The sequence below is a fragment of the Oncorhynchus tshawytscha genome, unplaced genomic scaffold, assembly GCF_018296145.1.
Source record: "Oncorhynchus tshawytscha isolate Ot180627B unplaced genomic scaffold, Otsh_v2.0 Un_contig_1711_pilon_pilon, whole genome shotgun sequence".
Taxonomy (NCBI): domain Eukaryota; kingdom Metazoa; phylum Chordata; class Actinopteri; order Salmoniformes; family Salmonidae; genus Oncorhynchus; species Oncorhynchus tshawytscha.
The window spans coordinates 291,156-306,960 of record NW_024609735.1 but is presented as its reverse complement, the minus strand read 5'-3'; the positions used below and the strand labels follow the sequence as shown (position 1 = coordinate 306,960).

The 15,805-nt window shown below is 45.1% G+C and overlaps 3 protein-coding genes across 11 annotated transcripts in view; 2 read left to right on the top strand and 1 right to left on the bottom strand.

The window, feature by feature from the left end:
* The window catches only part of deptor (DEP domain containing MTOR-interacting protein), a gene marked incomplete at its 3' end in the record, with an annotated part of 60,180 nt that extends 58,533 nt beyond the window's left edge, over positions 1-1,647 (bottom strand). The window contains 2 exon segments of one of the 7 annotated variants that reach the window (XM_042317368.1): positions 1,285-1,349; positions 1,573-1,647. 7 annotated transcript variants of the gene reach the window in all.
* dscc1 (DNA replication and sister chromatid cohesion 1) lies at positions 1,082-9,306 on the top strand. Its single transcript, XM_042317372.1, has 9 exons — positions 1,082-1,376; positions 2,208-2,379; positions 5,288-5,422; positions 6,261-6,351; positions 6,528-6,666; positions 7,047-7,099; positions 7,444-7,598; positions 8,060-8,208; positions 9,090-9,306. The coding sequence occupies exons 1-9, from the start codon at positions 1,204-1,206 to the stop codon at positions 9,199-9,201; spliced, it is 1,179 nt and encodes a 392-aa protein (XP_042173306.1). The 5' UTR covers positions 1,082-1,203; the 3' UTR covers positions 9,202-9,306.
* A 4,370-nt stretch (positions 9,307-13,676) lies between these two features.
* Positions 13,677-15,805, top strand: part of taf2 (TAF2 RNA polymerase II, TATA box binding protein (TBP)-associated factor) — a 51,301-nt gene continuing 49,172 nt past the window's right edge. For all 3 annotated transcript variants that reach the window (XM_042317379.1, XM_042317378.1, XM_042317377.1), the window contains exons 1-2: positions 13,677-14,185; positions 14,327-14,381. In XM_042317379.1, the coding sequence (XP_042173313.1) occupies positions 14,121-14,185; positions 14,327-14,381 (120 nt within the window). In that variant the 5' untranslated portion in view covers positions 13,677-14,120. The remainder of the gene's footprint in view (positions 14,186-14,326; positions 14,382-15,805) is intronic.

The following is a 15,805-nucleotide window of genomic DNA, read 5'->3' as shown; positions in this document are numbered from 1 at the left end:
ATTCTAAAAATTAAACTGGTCCGCTAACCATCTAAAAACGTATGCATATTATTTTCTCGTCCGTAAAGCTTCATTCAACGAACAGCGATTCCTTGTGAAATGTGCATAGATTTCTTCAGTAGTAATGAGCTCCACTCGGACCTCTGCCTCTGTTTACTACGCGATCCTACCATGAAAAGCACGTTGACACCGTGCAGTGTTGCCGAATGGTTTTCAGTGATTACAGCTATTGGCTCCTTGATTTGTCGCTAGAAGACGCTAGATTACGTTTCCGCGACGGCGTCACATCACGAATTTGCCTTGATGCGGTCCCCACGTCGCGTTTTCGCCCTCTTCCGCCGCACCTCTCTGATTATTGCCGCGTTCAAGTGCTAGTTGGAACTAAGAAACTCTGAAATGTCCGACTTCCTAATAGGTTGAAGTTATACACGCGTGCAACCAGGAAATGTCAGTTTCCTCGTTTCAACTAGTACGTGAACGCGGCATGTGAGTGCGTCGTTGATGTGACTAATGTTGCACAAGTAGCCTGCACCTTCACCCACTGTTGTTAGCGGCAGAATTGAGTGGGAAAAGTCTCTAAATGCTATCAAAATCATAGACACCCTCTGTGTCAACCCCAAAGGCAGCCTGAAAAAGAAAATCAGAATTTTGTCGCTAGAATCTTTTACCAATAAAAAAGTCGCTGGAGGGGTCTGAAAACTCGCTTAATATAGCGACAAAGTTGCTAAATTGGCAACGCTCAAGACAAGTAAGTGGGCACTTGTGGAAGTAAACCAAGAAGGCGCGATATATGCAAATGTTACAGAATCGGATAAATGGACTAGTCTCAAACCAACAAACTTCACTCACTCGGTGTGCTAAGCGAGCTAAATCAAGCGCATCGCCTTTGGCGCTATGGTTAGGTTCAGTGACCGTAGATGAAGGTTTGGCTCTATCTGATCATTTCCAGTGGTAGATTTCAGCACCGTGAACCCACGTCGGGTGAACTCGGCGTGCTGCGGGGACATAAATCGACTGTACTGTAGGAGGGACAACGTGACGAATTCGACACTTTCATTGGCCTATGCCACCGTCAATCAAATATGCCTTTGTACTTCCGGTATATATTGCGGGAAAGTTAATCTTGCGAGAATCACATTTTAGTTGGAGTGCACTACAAAATAGGAAATTTCTCATTAAATTTAGCTCATATATTATAACCAGATGTCGAGAACATTAGAAGAGGTGCAGGCGACCATACAAATCGCCAAACTAAAAGAGAATGATTTGCAGAACACAATTCACTGTTTGACTTTTGGAGAAAGCGTCTCGTCCGGAGACTACTGCCTGATGGAACTGGATGACACGCTCTGTAAACACATAGAAGCAGGAAAGAGGTAAAGTATCTGCATAGGTTACAATGTAGCTAATTCAACATAAATACACAGTTAAGAGATTAAACACAGTTACGTTAATAGACGTAGCTGGTTACGTTAATAGAAATGTGGCGGTGGGTTGTTTCTCCTAAACATTCGCAGGTGACTGGTTGGTTTACGGGAGATTTTGTTCTGGGTTCACGCGTTGCCAACCCACCTGGACTGTTACCGGATGTCTGCAGGCATTTGCTCCAACACACCTGATTCTATGATTGATCTTCCCCATCAGGACCTTGATAAACTGAATCAGGTGTGTTGGACTGAAACACACCTGATGCAGGTTTAAGCAGTCTACCGTTACTCCGTTAGTCCAAGGACCTTACATGTTCTGTTTAAAGGGCAAATTGGCGCTGGAAGCCAAAAACGGCCAAATACTCAAACTTAACGTGAATCGATTCACACTTGCAGTACAGTTATAGAAACATAAATCACTCTACTTTTCATATCACATTTAAAAAATAATTCCACAAAAAACGTACCGCAAGAGATGTGGGTTAATATATAGACAGAGCTTCATGTCTCTTATTTAAACTCCTCCTTCAGAATACCCCTTCATCCAATGACTCTTATGTGTGATGTAATGGAACTGAGTGTGATGGTCCAGGGCTACCCACCTACTACCTCTATAGGAGAAGGGTTGTCCAGCCCTGGTGAAAACAACTCATCCAGCTGTTGCCACTAAAAACAGTCTGTTTAACATTAACGAGTAGAGAGACTGTTTTAACGTTGAGTCTCTCTACACGTCAACGATCTCCACAATCTTTCTCCTTTATCCTTGTTCTCTACCTACAGCCTGGTTATCAGAGGAGACCAGGATGAGAGAGCTGTCCTGTGTAGTGAAGACAAGACTTATGACCTGAAGATAGCCGACACCTCAAACCTCCTGCTGTTAGTGCCTGGCTGCGTGACTCCAGATCAGCTGACTACTGACAACCAGACCAGCTCTCAGCTGGTCCATGCACAGGTAGGAGGAGTCTTATCAACTATCTGAACACAATGAATGTGTCTTGTGTGACAGCCATTTTGAAAATCACTGATCTGTTATTGAATGTCTGTACAGTAGATATTACGTTAACATGCTGACACACTAAATGGCTATAGACATTCTAACACAGTGAGGTCATTGTGATGTATGAAATGTTATTTCTAATGCACTGTGTTCACCTACATTAGTGGTTCCCAAACTTTTTATAGTCCCGTACCCCTTCAAACGTTCAATCTCTAGCTGTACCCCCTCTAAGCACCAGGGGCAGCGCACTCTCAAATGTTGTCATGACAACAATGTTGTTGCCATCATTGTAAGCCTGCCACACACACTATACGATACATTTATTAAACAAGAATGAGTGAGTTTGTCACAACCCGGCTTGTTGGAAGTGACAAAGAGCTCTTATAGGACCAGGGCACAAATAATAATAATAATCAATCATTTTTCTCTTTATTTAACCATCTTACATATAAAACCTTATTTGTTTATCGTAAATGGTGAATAACTCACCACAGGTTAATGAGAAGGGTCTGCTTGACAGGATGCACATAACTCTGACATGTTGGGTTGTATTGGAGAGAGTCTCAGTCTTAAATCCTTCTCCACAGTCTGTGCCTGTATTTAGTTGTCCTGCTAGTGAGGGCCGAGACTCCACTCTCACATAGGTACGTGGTTGCAGAGAGCCTCAGTCTTAAATCCTTCTCCACAGTCTGTGCCTGTATTTAGTTGTCCTGCTAGTGAGGGCCGAGACTCCACTCTCACATAGGTACGTGGTTGCAGAGAGCCTCAGTCTTAAATCCTTCTCCACAGTTTGCCTGTATTTAGTTGTCCTGCTAGTGAGGGCACAGTCTGTGCCTGTATTTAGTTGTCCTGCTAGTGAGGGCCGAGACTCCACTCTCACATAGGTACGTGGTTGCAGAGAGTCTCAGTCTTAAATCCTTCTCCACAGTCTGTGCCTGTATTTAGTTGTCCTGCTAGTGAGGGCTGTGAATCCACTCCCACATAGGTATGTGGTTGCAAAGGGCATCAGTGTCTTAACAGTGCGATTTGCCCAGGCAGGATACTGAGTGCAGCCCAATCCAGAAATATGGCTGTGGCTTCTGATTTTAAATAGAATTTATTCACAGAACCGCTTGTTGCAATTTCTGAGGCTCTCTTGTTCAGATATCGGTAAGTGGACTGGCAGCAGGGCATGAAAGGGATAACGAATACAGTTTGTTTCGGGAAAGTACCTGTGTAATTGCGCACCCAGCTCGCACATTTGACCTTGTCCGTAAACTTGAGTTAATTTGCACACAAAAAATCATACAATGATGGAAAGACCTGTGTGTTGTCCTTGTTCCAACTTCTTAATCATAGCCTCAATTTTGTCCCGCACTTTGAATATAGTTGCAGAGAGTCCCTGTAGTCCTACATTCAGATCATTCAGGCGAGAAGAAACATCACCCAGATAGACCAGTCGTGTGAGAAAGTCATCCTCATGCAAGCGGTCAGACAAGTGAACATTTTGGTCAGTAAAGAACTTTAAGTTCTTCTCTCAATTCAAAGAAACATGCCAATACTTTGCCCCTTCATAACCAGCGCACTTCTGTATGTTGTAAACATGTTACATGGTCGCTGCCCATATCATTGCATAATGCAGAAAATACATGAGAGTTCAGGGGCCTTGCTTTAACCAAGTTAACCATTTTCACTGTAGAGTCCAAAACGTCTTTCAAGCTGTCAGGCATTCCCTTGGCAGCAAGAGCCTCTCGGTGGATGCTGCAGTGGACCCAAGAGCCTCTCGGTGGATGCTGCAGTGAACCCAAGAGCCTCTCGGTGGATGCTGCAGTGGACCCAAGAGCCTCTCGGTGGATGCTGCAGTGGACCCAAGAGCCTCTCGGTGGATGCTGCAGTGGACCCAAGAGCCTCTCGGTGGATGCTGCAGTGGACCCAAGAGCCTCTCGGTGGATGCTGCAGTGGACCCAAGTGGGGTCGGGAGCAACTGCTTGAACACACGTTACCACTCCACTATGTCTCCCTGTCATGGCTTTTGCGCCAACAGTACAGATACCAACACATCTTGACCACCAAAGTCCATTTGATGTCACAAAGCTGTCCAGTACTTTAAAAATATCCTCTCCTGTTGTCCTGGTTTCCAATGGTTTCCAGAAGAGGATGTCTTCCTTAATTGACCCCCCCATAAACGTAACAGACATATACCAGGAGCTGTGCCAGGCCACGTCTGTTGACTCATCCAGCTGTAACAGACATATACCAGGAGCTGTGCCAGGCCACGTCTGTTGACTCATCCAGCTGTAACAGACATATACCAGGAGCTGTGCCAGGCCCGCCACATCTGTTGACTCATCCAGCTGTAACAGACATGTACCAGGAGCTGTGCCAGGCCCGCCACGTCTGTTGACTCATCCAGCTGTAACAGACATATACCAGGAGCTGTGCCAGGCCCATCACGTCTGTTGACTCATCCAGCTGTAACAGACATATACCAGGAGCTGTGCCAGGCCCATCACGTCTGTTGACTCATCCAGCTGTAACAGACATATACCAGGAGCTGTGCCAGGCCCGCCATGTCTGTTGACTCAACCAGCTGTAACAGACATATACCAGGAGCTGTGCCAGGCCCATCACGTCTGTTGACTCATCCAGCTGTAACAGACATGATGGGAAGCCTAGTCATCTAAACCATCTAGTGGGGGGGGGTGTACGCTCGTTACCCCAGTTTGGGAATACCTGACCCACATCATTCAATGTTATCAATCCTGTACGACTTTCCCCAAATGTTACACACCAATAATGCTCTCCAGTACCTACAGAAAGTTGCAGTGTGAAATAATATGCTGAAATGTATTCAGGACCTAAGAAATGACCCTTTTCCCAACAGATTTGGGGCTTTTCTAACAGTTACTGGGAGTTGAGAAAGCGCCATCCCAAACTAAAGAAGCTGAAGAGACTTCTGATGGAGAATCCGTACGAGGGCCCAGGTATCAGTGGGCAGGAAGATGTCACGGAGGGGAAGGTACTTATTAACCCTACTAGATTATATCCAGAGAGACTTACAGTCCATTCATCTTAAGGTAGGACTGTCACATTCATAGTCGGTACAACTTTTCCTCAATAAAGCAACTATCAGCGAAGTTGGTGCCGCTAAGAAAAGACACGTAGGAAAGGCCAGTACACGCTAGAACATCATCTCTATTGTACACGGAGTAAATTACTTCCTCTACGCTACCGTTCTCTGTTTTTAAAACCTTTCATTTTGGTGGTCCCGTGTGGCTCAGTTGGTAGAACATGGACCTTGCAACGCCAGAGTTGTGGGTTCGATTCCCACGAGAGACCAGTACCAAAAAAAGTATGGCAATTTATGCACTCAGTACTGTAAGTCGCTCTGGATAAGAGTCTGCTAAATGACTCAAATGTACACTATGGGAGACCTGCTTGATAAACGTTTCCTTTTGGCAGTACACTATGGGAGACCTGCTTGATAAACGTTTCCTTTTGGCAGTACACTATGGGAGACCTGCTTGATAAACTGTTTCCTTTTGGCAGTACACTATGGGAGACCTGCTTGATAAAACGTTTCCTTTTGGCAGTACACTAGGGGAGACCTGCTTGATAAAACGTTTCCTTTTGGCAGTACACTAGGGGAGACCTGCTTGATAAAACGTTTCCTTTTGGCAGTACACTAGGGGAGACCTGCTTGATAAAACGTTTCCTTTTGGCAGTACACTAGGGGAGACCTGCTTGATAAAACGTTTCCTTTTGGCAGTACACTAGGGGAAACCTGCTTGATAAAACGTTTCCTTTTGGCAGTACACTAGGGGAAACCTGCTTGATAAAACGTTTCCTTTTGGCAGTACACTAGGGGAGACCTGCTTGAAAGAATCCAAGCAAGTGAGGAGGAACTGGAGGCCCAACTACAGACTATTCATGCCTGTGATGTCAACGGTAAGAATAATTCTCAAATCTTCCAAATGTTAATTTTCTCACAGTTTTTCCATTTAGATATGTGATCTACTGTATGTGGTTTGTGTCTATATACATGCTGGCCTTGGTGTGTCCACATGTATGAGGAGGTGTTTGTCCTGTGCTCTTTTCACATGTTCCCCTCTTGTGTATTCTAGGCTACTGGAGGCTGTTGGATTTTGACTATGAGATGAAGCTACTGGGCCACATCACTCAGCTGGTGGACTCTGAGTCCTGGTCCTTCAGTAAAGTCCCTCTACGTGTCAGTCTGGAGGAGTTAGGACGTCTAGAGCCACAGTAGGTGCAGTTAGGCAACGTTACGGCTGTCCCCCAGGGCGGCGCACAATTGGCCCCGTGTCGTCCCGGTTTGGCCGGTGTAGGCCGTCATTTTAAATAAGAATTTATTGTTAACTGACTTGCCTAGTTAAATAAAATGATAAAGTGGAGAGTAGTTTGATGTAATACTTAGTCATCATGTTGTCAGCTCTGTCAAAGGCCACATTTGACTAAAGGCTCAGGACAACCAATGTCTTTAAAATGTGCATTGAACCGAAGTGTGCGGAAGCTCTCTGTTGCATGTAATTGTCATGACAACATTAAAAAGTGTGCGTGTGTGTGTGTGTGTGGGCTAGGGAATACATGTATTTGTTTAATACTCATCCCCTTCTCCTGCCCAGGGAGATGATAGAGCATAGCTTGAACTGTTATGGAAGGTGCTACATGGACAACGGTAAGTCAGAAAGTACTGTATGTTTTTAATGCTTTGGTGTGCTGTAGAGTGACACACAGCCAACTACCTCTTCCCTCATGCTTTGGTGTGCTGTAGAGCGACACACAGCCAACTACCTCTTCCCTCATGCTTTGGTGTGCTGTAGAGCGACACACAGCCAACTACCTCTTCCCTCATGCTTTGGTGTGCTGTAGAGGGACACACAGCCAACTACCTCTTCCCTCATGCTTTGGTGGGCTGTAGAGTGACACACAGCCAACTACCTCTTCCCTCGTGCACTATTTTGGCTCTTCACAGCTATTTCATTGATATTAAACAGAAATGAAAATGTCATAATTTTTCAGGTGAGGTGTTCTTTGCGCTGAACGAGGACAAGGTGTGCAGAGCCACAGCTCAGATGCTGCTGCAGAACGCAGCGAAGTTCAACCTGGCAGAGTTCCAGGAGGTGTGGCAGCAAAGTGTCCCAGAGGGCATGGGCACTAGACTGGACCAGCTGAAGGTGAGGATGGGGGCCAGACTGGCAGCTCACAGAGGGAGGGGGGAGTTTTCCAGCTTGAACCTGGTCCAGAAAATGTAGTGAAAATGGCGCCGCATAGCATCCAGAAAACAGTTGCTTTAAAATGAGGGATTTCGTGGCCAGTTTGAGGTTAGGATGTTTTTCTGCACACAGATTATGCATGTATGAACTACACATGGACACATCCAGCCCAACTCGGGAGGTTGAAAAAATACTTACTAGTCAAAGTTCCAGAGCATGTCTTTAACCAACACTGGTTTTTTACATGTGGACTATTCCCAGATTCTACAGCAAAATATCTCATCATGGATGTTTACGTTTGTAGGCATTACAGCAGGTTTTATTTTAGCCTTAGAAATATGGTAATTACACATTTTTAAAGACGTGATGGTTGTTGGCAGACATGATTACAGGATTATCCAGATGGTTATGGGTTTCTATAGAGTCTAGCCCTTGTGGACCGCAGCTCCAAACCAGAGACCATATCTCTGCTGAGAGTGGAAGACCTTCCCGAGGACACACTGGAGAGATTCACCCATCTCTTCACCATGAGAGAGAAGTGGACCGAGGAGGACATCACCCCTTACATACAGTGAGTAAAACTGAGCATCAGAATGACTGTTGTCTCTGTGCTGTACCATAATGACTTTTAGAGATTTAGGCTTGTGTGCCAGATGTTTGTGGTGTGCCAGATGTTTGTGGTGTGCCAGATGTTTGTGGTGTGTCAGAGGCAGCCGGGTGGTGTCAGAGGCAGCCAGGTGGTGTCAGAGGCAGCCGGGTGGTGTCGGAGGGCAGCCAGGTGGTGTCGGAGGGCAGCCAGGTGGTGTCGGAGGGCAGCCAGGTGGTGTCGGAGGGCAGGGTGGTGTCGGAGGGCAGCCAGGTGGTGTCGGAGGGCAGCCAGGTGGTGTCGGAGGGCAGCCAGGTGGTGTCGGAGGGCAGCCAGGTGGTGTCAGCCAGGTGGTGTCGGAGGGCAGCCAGGTGGTGTCGGAGGGCAGCCAGGTGGTGTCGGAGGGCAGCCAGGTGGTGTCGGAGGGCAGGGTGGTGTCAGCAGCCAGGTGGTGTCGGAGGGCAGCCAGGTGGTGTCGGAGGGCAGCCAGGTGGTGTCCAGCCAGGTGGTGTCGGAGGGCAGCCAGGTGGTGTCGGAGGGCAGCCAGGTGGTGTCGGAGGGCAGCCAGGTGGTGTCGGAGGGCAGCCAGGTGGTGTCGGAGGGCAGCCAGGTGGTGTCGGAGGGCAGCCAGGTGGTGTCGGAGGGCAGCCAGGTGGTGTCGGAGGGCAGCCAGGTGGTGTCGGAGGGCAGCCAGGTGGTGTCGGAGGGCAGCCAGGTGGTGTCAGAGGGCAGCCGGGGTGGTGTCAGAGGGCAGCCGGGGTGGTGTCAGAGGGCAGCCGGGGTGGTGTTGGTCCAACTGTCTTGCTTTATCTGGAATGCTCTCTGTGTTAACAACGATTGATCCTCAGCGATTTATTGTCATGCAGGGACTTGTGTGGAGAAAAGCAAACAACTGGAGCTCTTCTTACCAAATACGCTCGTTTGTCCACGCAAAACGGAATGAAAGTCTTCAATTCAAGAAGACTAGTGGCAACATGAAGACGATTGGATATCTTAATTTGACGAGCAAAGTTGTTTGGAATCAGTGTATTGTTGTATTTGTTAAAATGTTGTAATAAAAATCTAATGTTTTTGTAATTATGACCTACTTTGTGTTTTTCCCTCCCACCTATACTATATATCTTATGCTTTATTCCTAATACCACAGTCACAATTTGATCATTTAGGGACCTCCAGTGGCAAGAGGCAGAAGGGCAGTGACAAGAAGGCTTTCAAATAAAATGTGTTTAAATTTCTAAAACCACACACAAATTATCCAACCCAATATTTTGCTGTTGGAAACAAGGTTAGGATAAAATCTAAACAAAAAGCACCATAAATTATTCTCCTAAATATTATTAAAAAATTATACTTTTGCTGGAAGGGCCCGGGGTCAAAGGTTGGTCAAAAGGCCACACCTGTCAGATTATCTTGGTAAAGGAGAAATGCTCACTGAGAGGGATGTAAACAAATGTGTGCACAATTGAGAGAGAGAGAGAGAAGCTTTTTCTGCATATGGAACATTTCTGGGATCTTTTATTTCAGCTCATGAAACATGGGACCAACATTTCATATGTTGCGTTTTATATTTTTGTAAAGTATTCAGACCTCTGGACTTTTTTTCACATTTTGTTACACCTTATTTTAAATTAGGATTAAATTTTAAAAATTCTCAGCTATCTACACACAATACCCCATAACGACAAAGTAAAGGTTTTGTTTCAATTTGATCAAATGTATTAAATGGAACTGAAATACCTTTAAGTATTCAGACCTTTCGCTAGGAGACTTGAAATTGAGCTCAGGTGCATCCTGTTTCTATGGTTCCTCGATGTTTTTACAACTTGATTGGAGTCCACCGGTGCCAAGTTCAATTGATTTGGACATGATTTGGAAAGGCACACACCTGTCTAAGGTCCCACAGTTGATAGTGCATGTCAGAGCAAAAACCAAGCCATCCGGTCAAAGGAATTGCCAATAGAGCTCTGAGACAGGATTGTGTTGATGTACAGATCTGGGGAAGGGTACCAAAACATTTCTGCAGCATTGAAGCTCTCCAGGAACAGAGTGGCCTCATTCTTAAATGGAAGCCGTTTGGAACCACCAAGACTCATCCTAGAGCTGGATGCCTGGCCAAACTGAGAAATCAGGGGAGAAGGGCCTTGGTCGTGGAGGTGACCAAGAACCCGATGGTCACTTTGACAGAGCTGTAGAGATGGGAGAAACTTTTAGAAAGACAACCATCTCTGCAGCACTCCACCAATCAGCCGTTCATGGTAGAGTTGCCAGAAGGAAGCCACTCCTCAGTAAAAGGCACATGACAGCCCGCTTGGAGTTTGCCAAAAGGCAAACTAGCAGACCATGAGAAACAAGATTCTCTGGTCTGATGAAACCAAGACTGAACTTTGCCCAGAATGCTAAGCATCATGTCTGGAGGAAACCTGTCACCATCCCTACAGTGAATCATGGTGGTGGCAGCATCATGCTGTGGGGATGTTTTTCAGCAGCAGGGACTGGGATCAAGGCAAAGATGAACGGAGCACAGTACAGAGAGATCCTTGATGAAAACCTGCTCAGGACCTCAGACTGGGGCGACTGTTCACCTTCCAATGCAGGAGTGGCTTCTGGACAAGTATCTGAGTGGGCCAGTCAGAACCCGATCGAACATCTCTGGAGAGACCTGAAAATAGCTGTGCAGCAACGCTCCCCATCCAGAGCTTGAGAGGATCTCCAGAGAAGAATGGGAGAAACTCTCATAACACTTCTAGCGTTACACCCAAGAAGACTCGATGCTGTAATCTCTGCCAAAGGTGCTTCAACAAAGTACTGAGTAAAGGGTCTGAATACTTATGTAAATGTGATCAGTTTTAAATTTTTAATAAATCTAAAAACCTATTTTTGCTTTGTCATTACGGGGTATTGTGTGTAGATTGAGGGGGGAAACTATTTAATACATTTTAGAATAAGGATGTAACATAATGTGGGAAAAGTGAAGGGGTCTGTATATTAGAGTTGGCTTTAGAGGCACTTATAAAGTCCACAAGCAACATAGAACACGCCCCGTGACCCCTCGGCCAATCAGAGCAATCAGACTTGGAGCCCCCCAGAACCCTCGGCCAATCAAAGCAATGAAAGATGAGACTTGGAGCCCCCCCAGACTTCTCGGCCAATCAGAGCAATGAAAGATGAGACTTGAAGCCCCCCAGACTTCTCGGCCAATCAGAACATCCATAGCTTACACTTGAAATTGGACCCTTACCAAGTCCAATCCCTACACCTACCATGTGCTGGAGGAGTGAGTGGAGCGCCCCCTAGTGTCAAACAGAATGTACACTTTGAAATTGGACTTGGATATGGTCAGTCCAAGACTACATTTATGTCAAATCAAATTTTATTGGTCACATACACATGTTTAGCAGATGTTATTGCAGGTGTAGCGTAATGCTTGTGTTTCTAGCTCCAACAGTGCAGTAATATATAACAATTTCACAACAATACACACAATACACACAAATCTAAAGTAATGGAATGGAATTAAGAATATATAAGTATTTGGGCAAGCAATGTCGGAGAGGCATAGACTAAAATACAGTTGAATAGAATACAGTATATACATATGAGAAGAGTAATGGAAAATATGTAAACATTATGAAAGTGATAATATTCTATTATTAAAGTGGCCAGTGATTTCAAGTCGACAGTATATATTTAGGCCAGCAGCCTCTAATGGGCTAGTGGTGGCTATTTAACAGTCTGAAGGCCTTGAGATAGAAGCTGTTTTTCAGTCTCTCCATCCCAGTTTTGACACACCTGTACGGACCTCGCCTTCTGGACGATAGCGGGTGTACAGGCAGTGGCTCGGGTGGTTGTTGCCCTTGATGATCTTTTTGGCCTTCCTGTGACATCGGGTGCTGTAGGTGTCCTGGAGTGCAGGTAGTTTGCCCCTGGTGATGCATTGGGCAGACCACACCACCCTCTGGAGAGCCCTGCGGTTGTGGGCGGTGCAGTCGCTATACCAGGCGTTAATTCAGCCCGACAAGATTCTCTCAATTATGCATCTGTAAAAGTTTGTGAGGGTCTTAGGTGCCAAGCCCAATTTCTTCAGCCTCCTGGGGTTGAAGAGGAGCTGTTGCGCCTTCTTCACCACACTCTGTGTTGGTGGAATATTTTAGTTGTCAGTGATGTGTACACCAAGGAACTTGAAGCTTTCCACCTTCTCCACTGCGGTGCTGTCGATGTGGATGGGGGGGTGCTGTTTTCTGAAGTCCACGATCATCTCCTTTGTTTTCTTGACATTTAGTGACAGGTTATTTTCCTGGCACCACTCTCTGAGGGCCCTCACCTCCTCGCTGTAGGCTGTCTTATCATTGCAAACTTGATGATTGAGTTGGAGGCGTGCGTAGCCATGCAGTCATGGGTGAACAGGGAGTACAGGAGGCGGTTGACCACGCACCCCTGTGGGGCCCCTGTGTTGAGGATCAGCGAAGTGGAGGTGTTGTTTCCTACCTTCACCACCTGGGGGCGGCCCATCAGGATGTCTAGGACCCAGGGCCCCGAGTTTAATGATGAGCTTGGAGGGTACTATGGTGTTGAATGCTGAGCTACAGTCAATGAACAGCATTCTTACATAGGTATTCCTCTTGTCCAGATGGGATAGGGCAGTGTGCAGTGTGATGGTGATTGCATCGTCTATGGATCTATTAGGGTGGTAAGCAAATTGAAGTGGGTCTAAGGGTGTCAGGTAATGTAGAGGTGATATGATCATTGAGGTTAAGCAAAGGCCTGGATGTGACATCCAAAAGCCCATATTTCCATCCATTCGCATATCTATTTAAAGTTAAAGTCGAAAATGGCTCTACAAGTCCTAACCTAACCCTTACCTTAACCATTTTAAATGTCAAATTCAATGGGTTAGGAACGTCCCGAGGAACCAAGATAGCACTGACCGAATCACAACCGGTTTCTGCTAGAGATTTTTTTTTGTATTTGTAAAATGGCTATATCGTTAATATTCATGAAAACAAAACATTTATGTTTGGTCTTAATTTAAGGTTAGGGTTAGGTATAAGGTTAGCAGTGTGGTTTAGGGTTGGTTTTAAAATCTAATTTTAAGAAGTTACAAACAAGTAACCTAGTGATTAGAGCGTTGGACTAGTAACCGAAAGGTTGCAAGATCTATTCCCGAGCTGACAAGTTAAAAAAAACTGTCATTCTGCCCTTGAACAAGGCATAACTGTTCCTAGGCTGTCATTGAAAATAAGTATTTGTTCTTAACTGACTTGCCTGGTTAAATAAAGATACAATTAAAATAAATTAAAAAGTTAAATTGTCGAAATGGGCGGGGTTTACGACTTTGTGTATTTGGTACGTAGTGACGACCGCTCAACAATCACAACACTTCGATGAGTAAAGTGTGGATTTTACCCTCCAGTCCAGCTGGTGGCGGTAATGCGCCTTTTGGTTGTCAACCGCCATTTTAAAATCACAAAACATGAAGAAGAAGAAGATTTGAGCTGTCGCTCAGACGGAGAGGATATAGTTTAATGTTTTTGGAGCTCAACATTGACAAAAATGCTAATTTGAAACCGAAATTATTCTTGCAAAGCTGAATGATAATCTTTGGTAGTGGGCATATGTGGAAAAGGTGTTTGAGACACTGATAGCATTGCACAGATAGCCGGCGGGGAAGAATGGCTGGAAGTGTTGTGCTAACTGGCTAACTGGCTAACGTTAGCACTAGCCAACTGACTAGCTAATTCGCCACATTCACTGCGCATGAACTCATTGCATTTGGGATTTATTAGGACTGGAAATAGATGTATTTTTTTTTTGTGGATACAGTTAGAACTTTCCAGTCCACACGACCATCGCGTCAAACCCGTAGTTCACGAACATGATCAAATGCATATACCGGATCAATGCATGAAGTCAAGATGAACAGGAAGAAGGACAAGGGATTTGAGAGCCCGCGGCCTTTTAAATTATAAGTATTTTCTATTACCTTTGGCTTAGTTATCTTTGCACACACGTTTGTCCTTAAGTTATTACTTGGCACAGTATATAATACTGTAGCGCCGTTATTCCTCAATGTGTTAACCTGTTATGTCATGTTTATTCCCCACACGACTCACCAGGTTGTCTGCATCAACAACATCAACTTTCAAAGAAAGTCTGTGATTGTAAGTATATTCTAGTAAATATATTCGTTAACTATATTTCCCCCAAGTACACGGAATAAAATGCTAGTTATATCCCTGTTGTTGTATCTGTAGAACCTAGCTGTAGACTATATCCCTGTTGTTGTATCTGTAGAACCTAGCTGTAGGCTATATCCCTGTTGTATCTGTTGAACCTAGCTGTAGGCTATATCCCTGTTGTATCTGTAGAACCTAGCTGTAGGCTATATCCCTGTTGTTGTATCTGTAGAACCTAGCTGTAGGCTATATCCCTGTTGTATCTGTAGAACCTAGCTGTAGGCTATATCCCTGTTGTATCTGTTGAACCTAGCTGTAGGCTATATCCCTGTTGTATCTGTTGAACCTAGCTGTAGACTATATCCCTGTTGTATCTGTTGAACCTAGCTGTAGGCTATATCCCTGTTGTTGTATCTGTTGAACCTAGCTGTAGGCTATATCCCTGTTGTTGTATCTGTAGAACCTAGCTGTAGGCTATATCCCTGTTGTATCTGTTGAACCTAGCTGTAGGCTATATCCCTGTTGTATCTGTTGAACCTAGCTGTAGGCTATATCCCTGTTGTATCTGTAGAACCTAGCTGTAGGCTATATCCCTGTTGTATCTGTTGAACCTAGCTGTAGGCTATATCCCTGTTGTATCTGTTGAACCTAGCTGTAGGCTATATCCCTGTTGTATCTGTTGAACCTAGCTGTAGGCTATATCCCTGTTGTTGTATCTGTAGAACCTAGCTGTAGGCTATATCCCTGTTGTATCTGTTGAACCTAGCTGTAGGCTATATCCCTGTTGTATCTGTTGAACCTAGCTGTAGGCTATATCCCTGTTGTATCTGTTGAACCTAGCTGTAGGCTATATCCCTGTTGTATCTGTAGAACCTAGCTGTAGGCTATATCCCTGTTGTATCTGTAGAACCTAGCTGTAGGCTATATCCCTGTTGTTGTATCTGTTGAACCTAGCTGTAGGCTATATCCCTGTTGTTGTATCTGTTGAACCTAGCTGTAGGCTATATCCCTGTTGTTGTATCTGTAGAACCTAGCTGTAGGCTATATCCCTGTTGTATCTGTTGAACCTAGCTGTAGGCTATATCCCTGTTGTTGTATCTGTTGAACCTAGCTGTAGGCTATATCCCTGTTGTTGTATCTGTAGAACCTAGCTGTAGGCTATATCCCTGTTGTATCTGTAGAACCTAGCTGTAGGCTATATCCCTGTTGTATCTGTAGAACCTAGCTGTAGGCTATATCCCTGTTGTATCTGTAGAACCTAGCTGTAGACTATATCCCTGTTGTATCTGTTGAACCTAGCTGTAGGCTATATCCCTGTTGTATCTGTTGAACCTAGCTGTAGGCTATATCCCTGTTGTATCTGTTGAACCTAGCTGTAGGCTATATCCCTGTTGTATCTGTTGAACCTA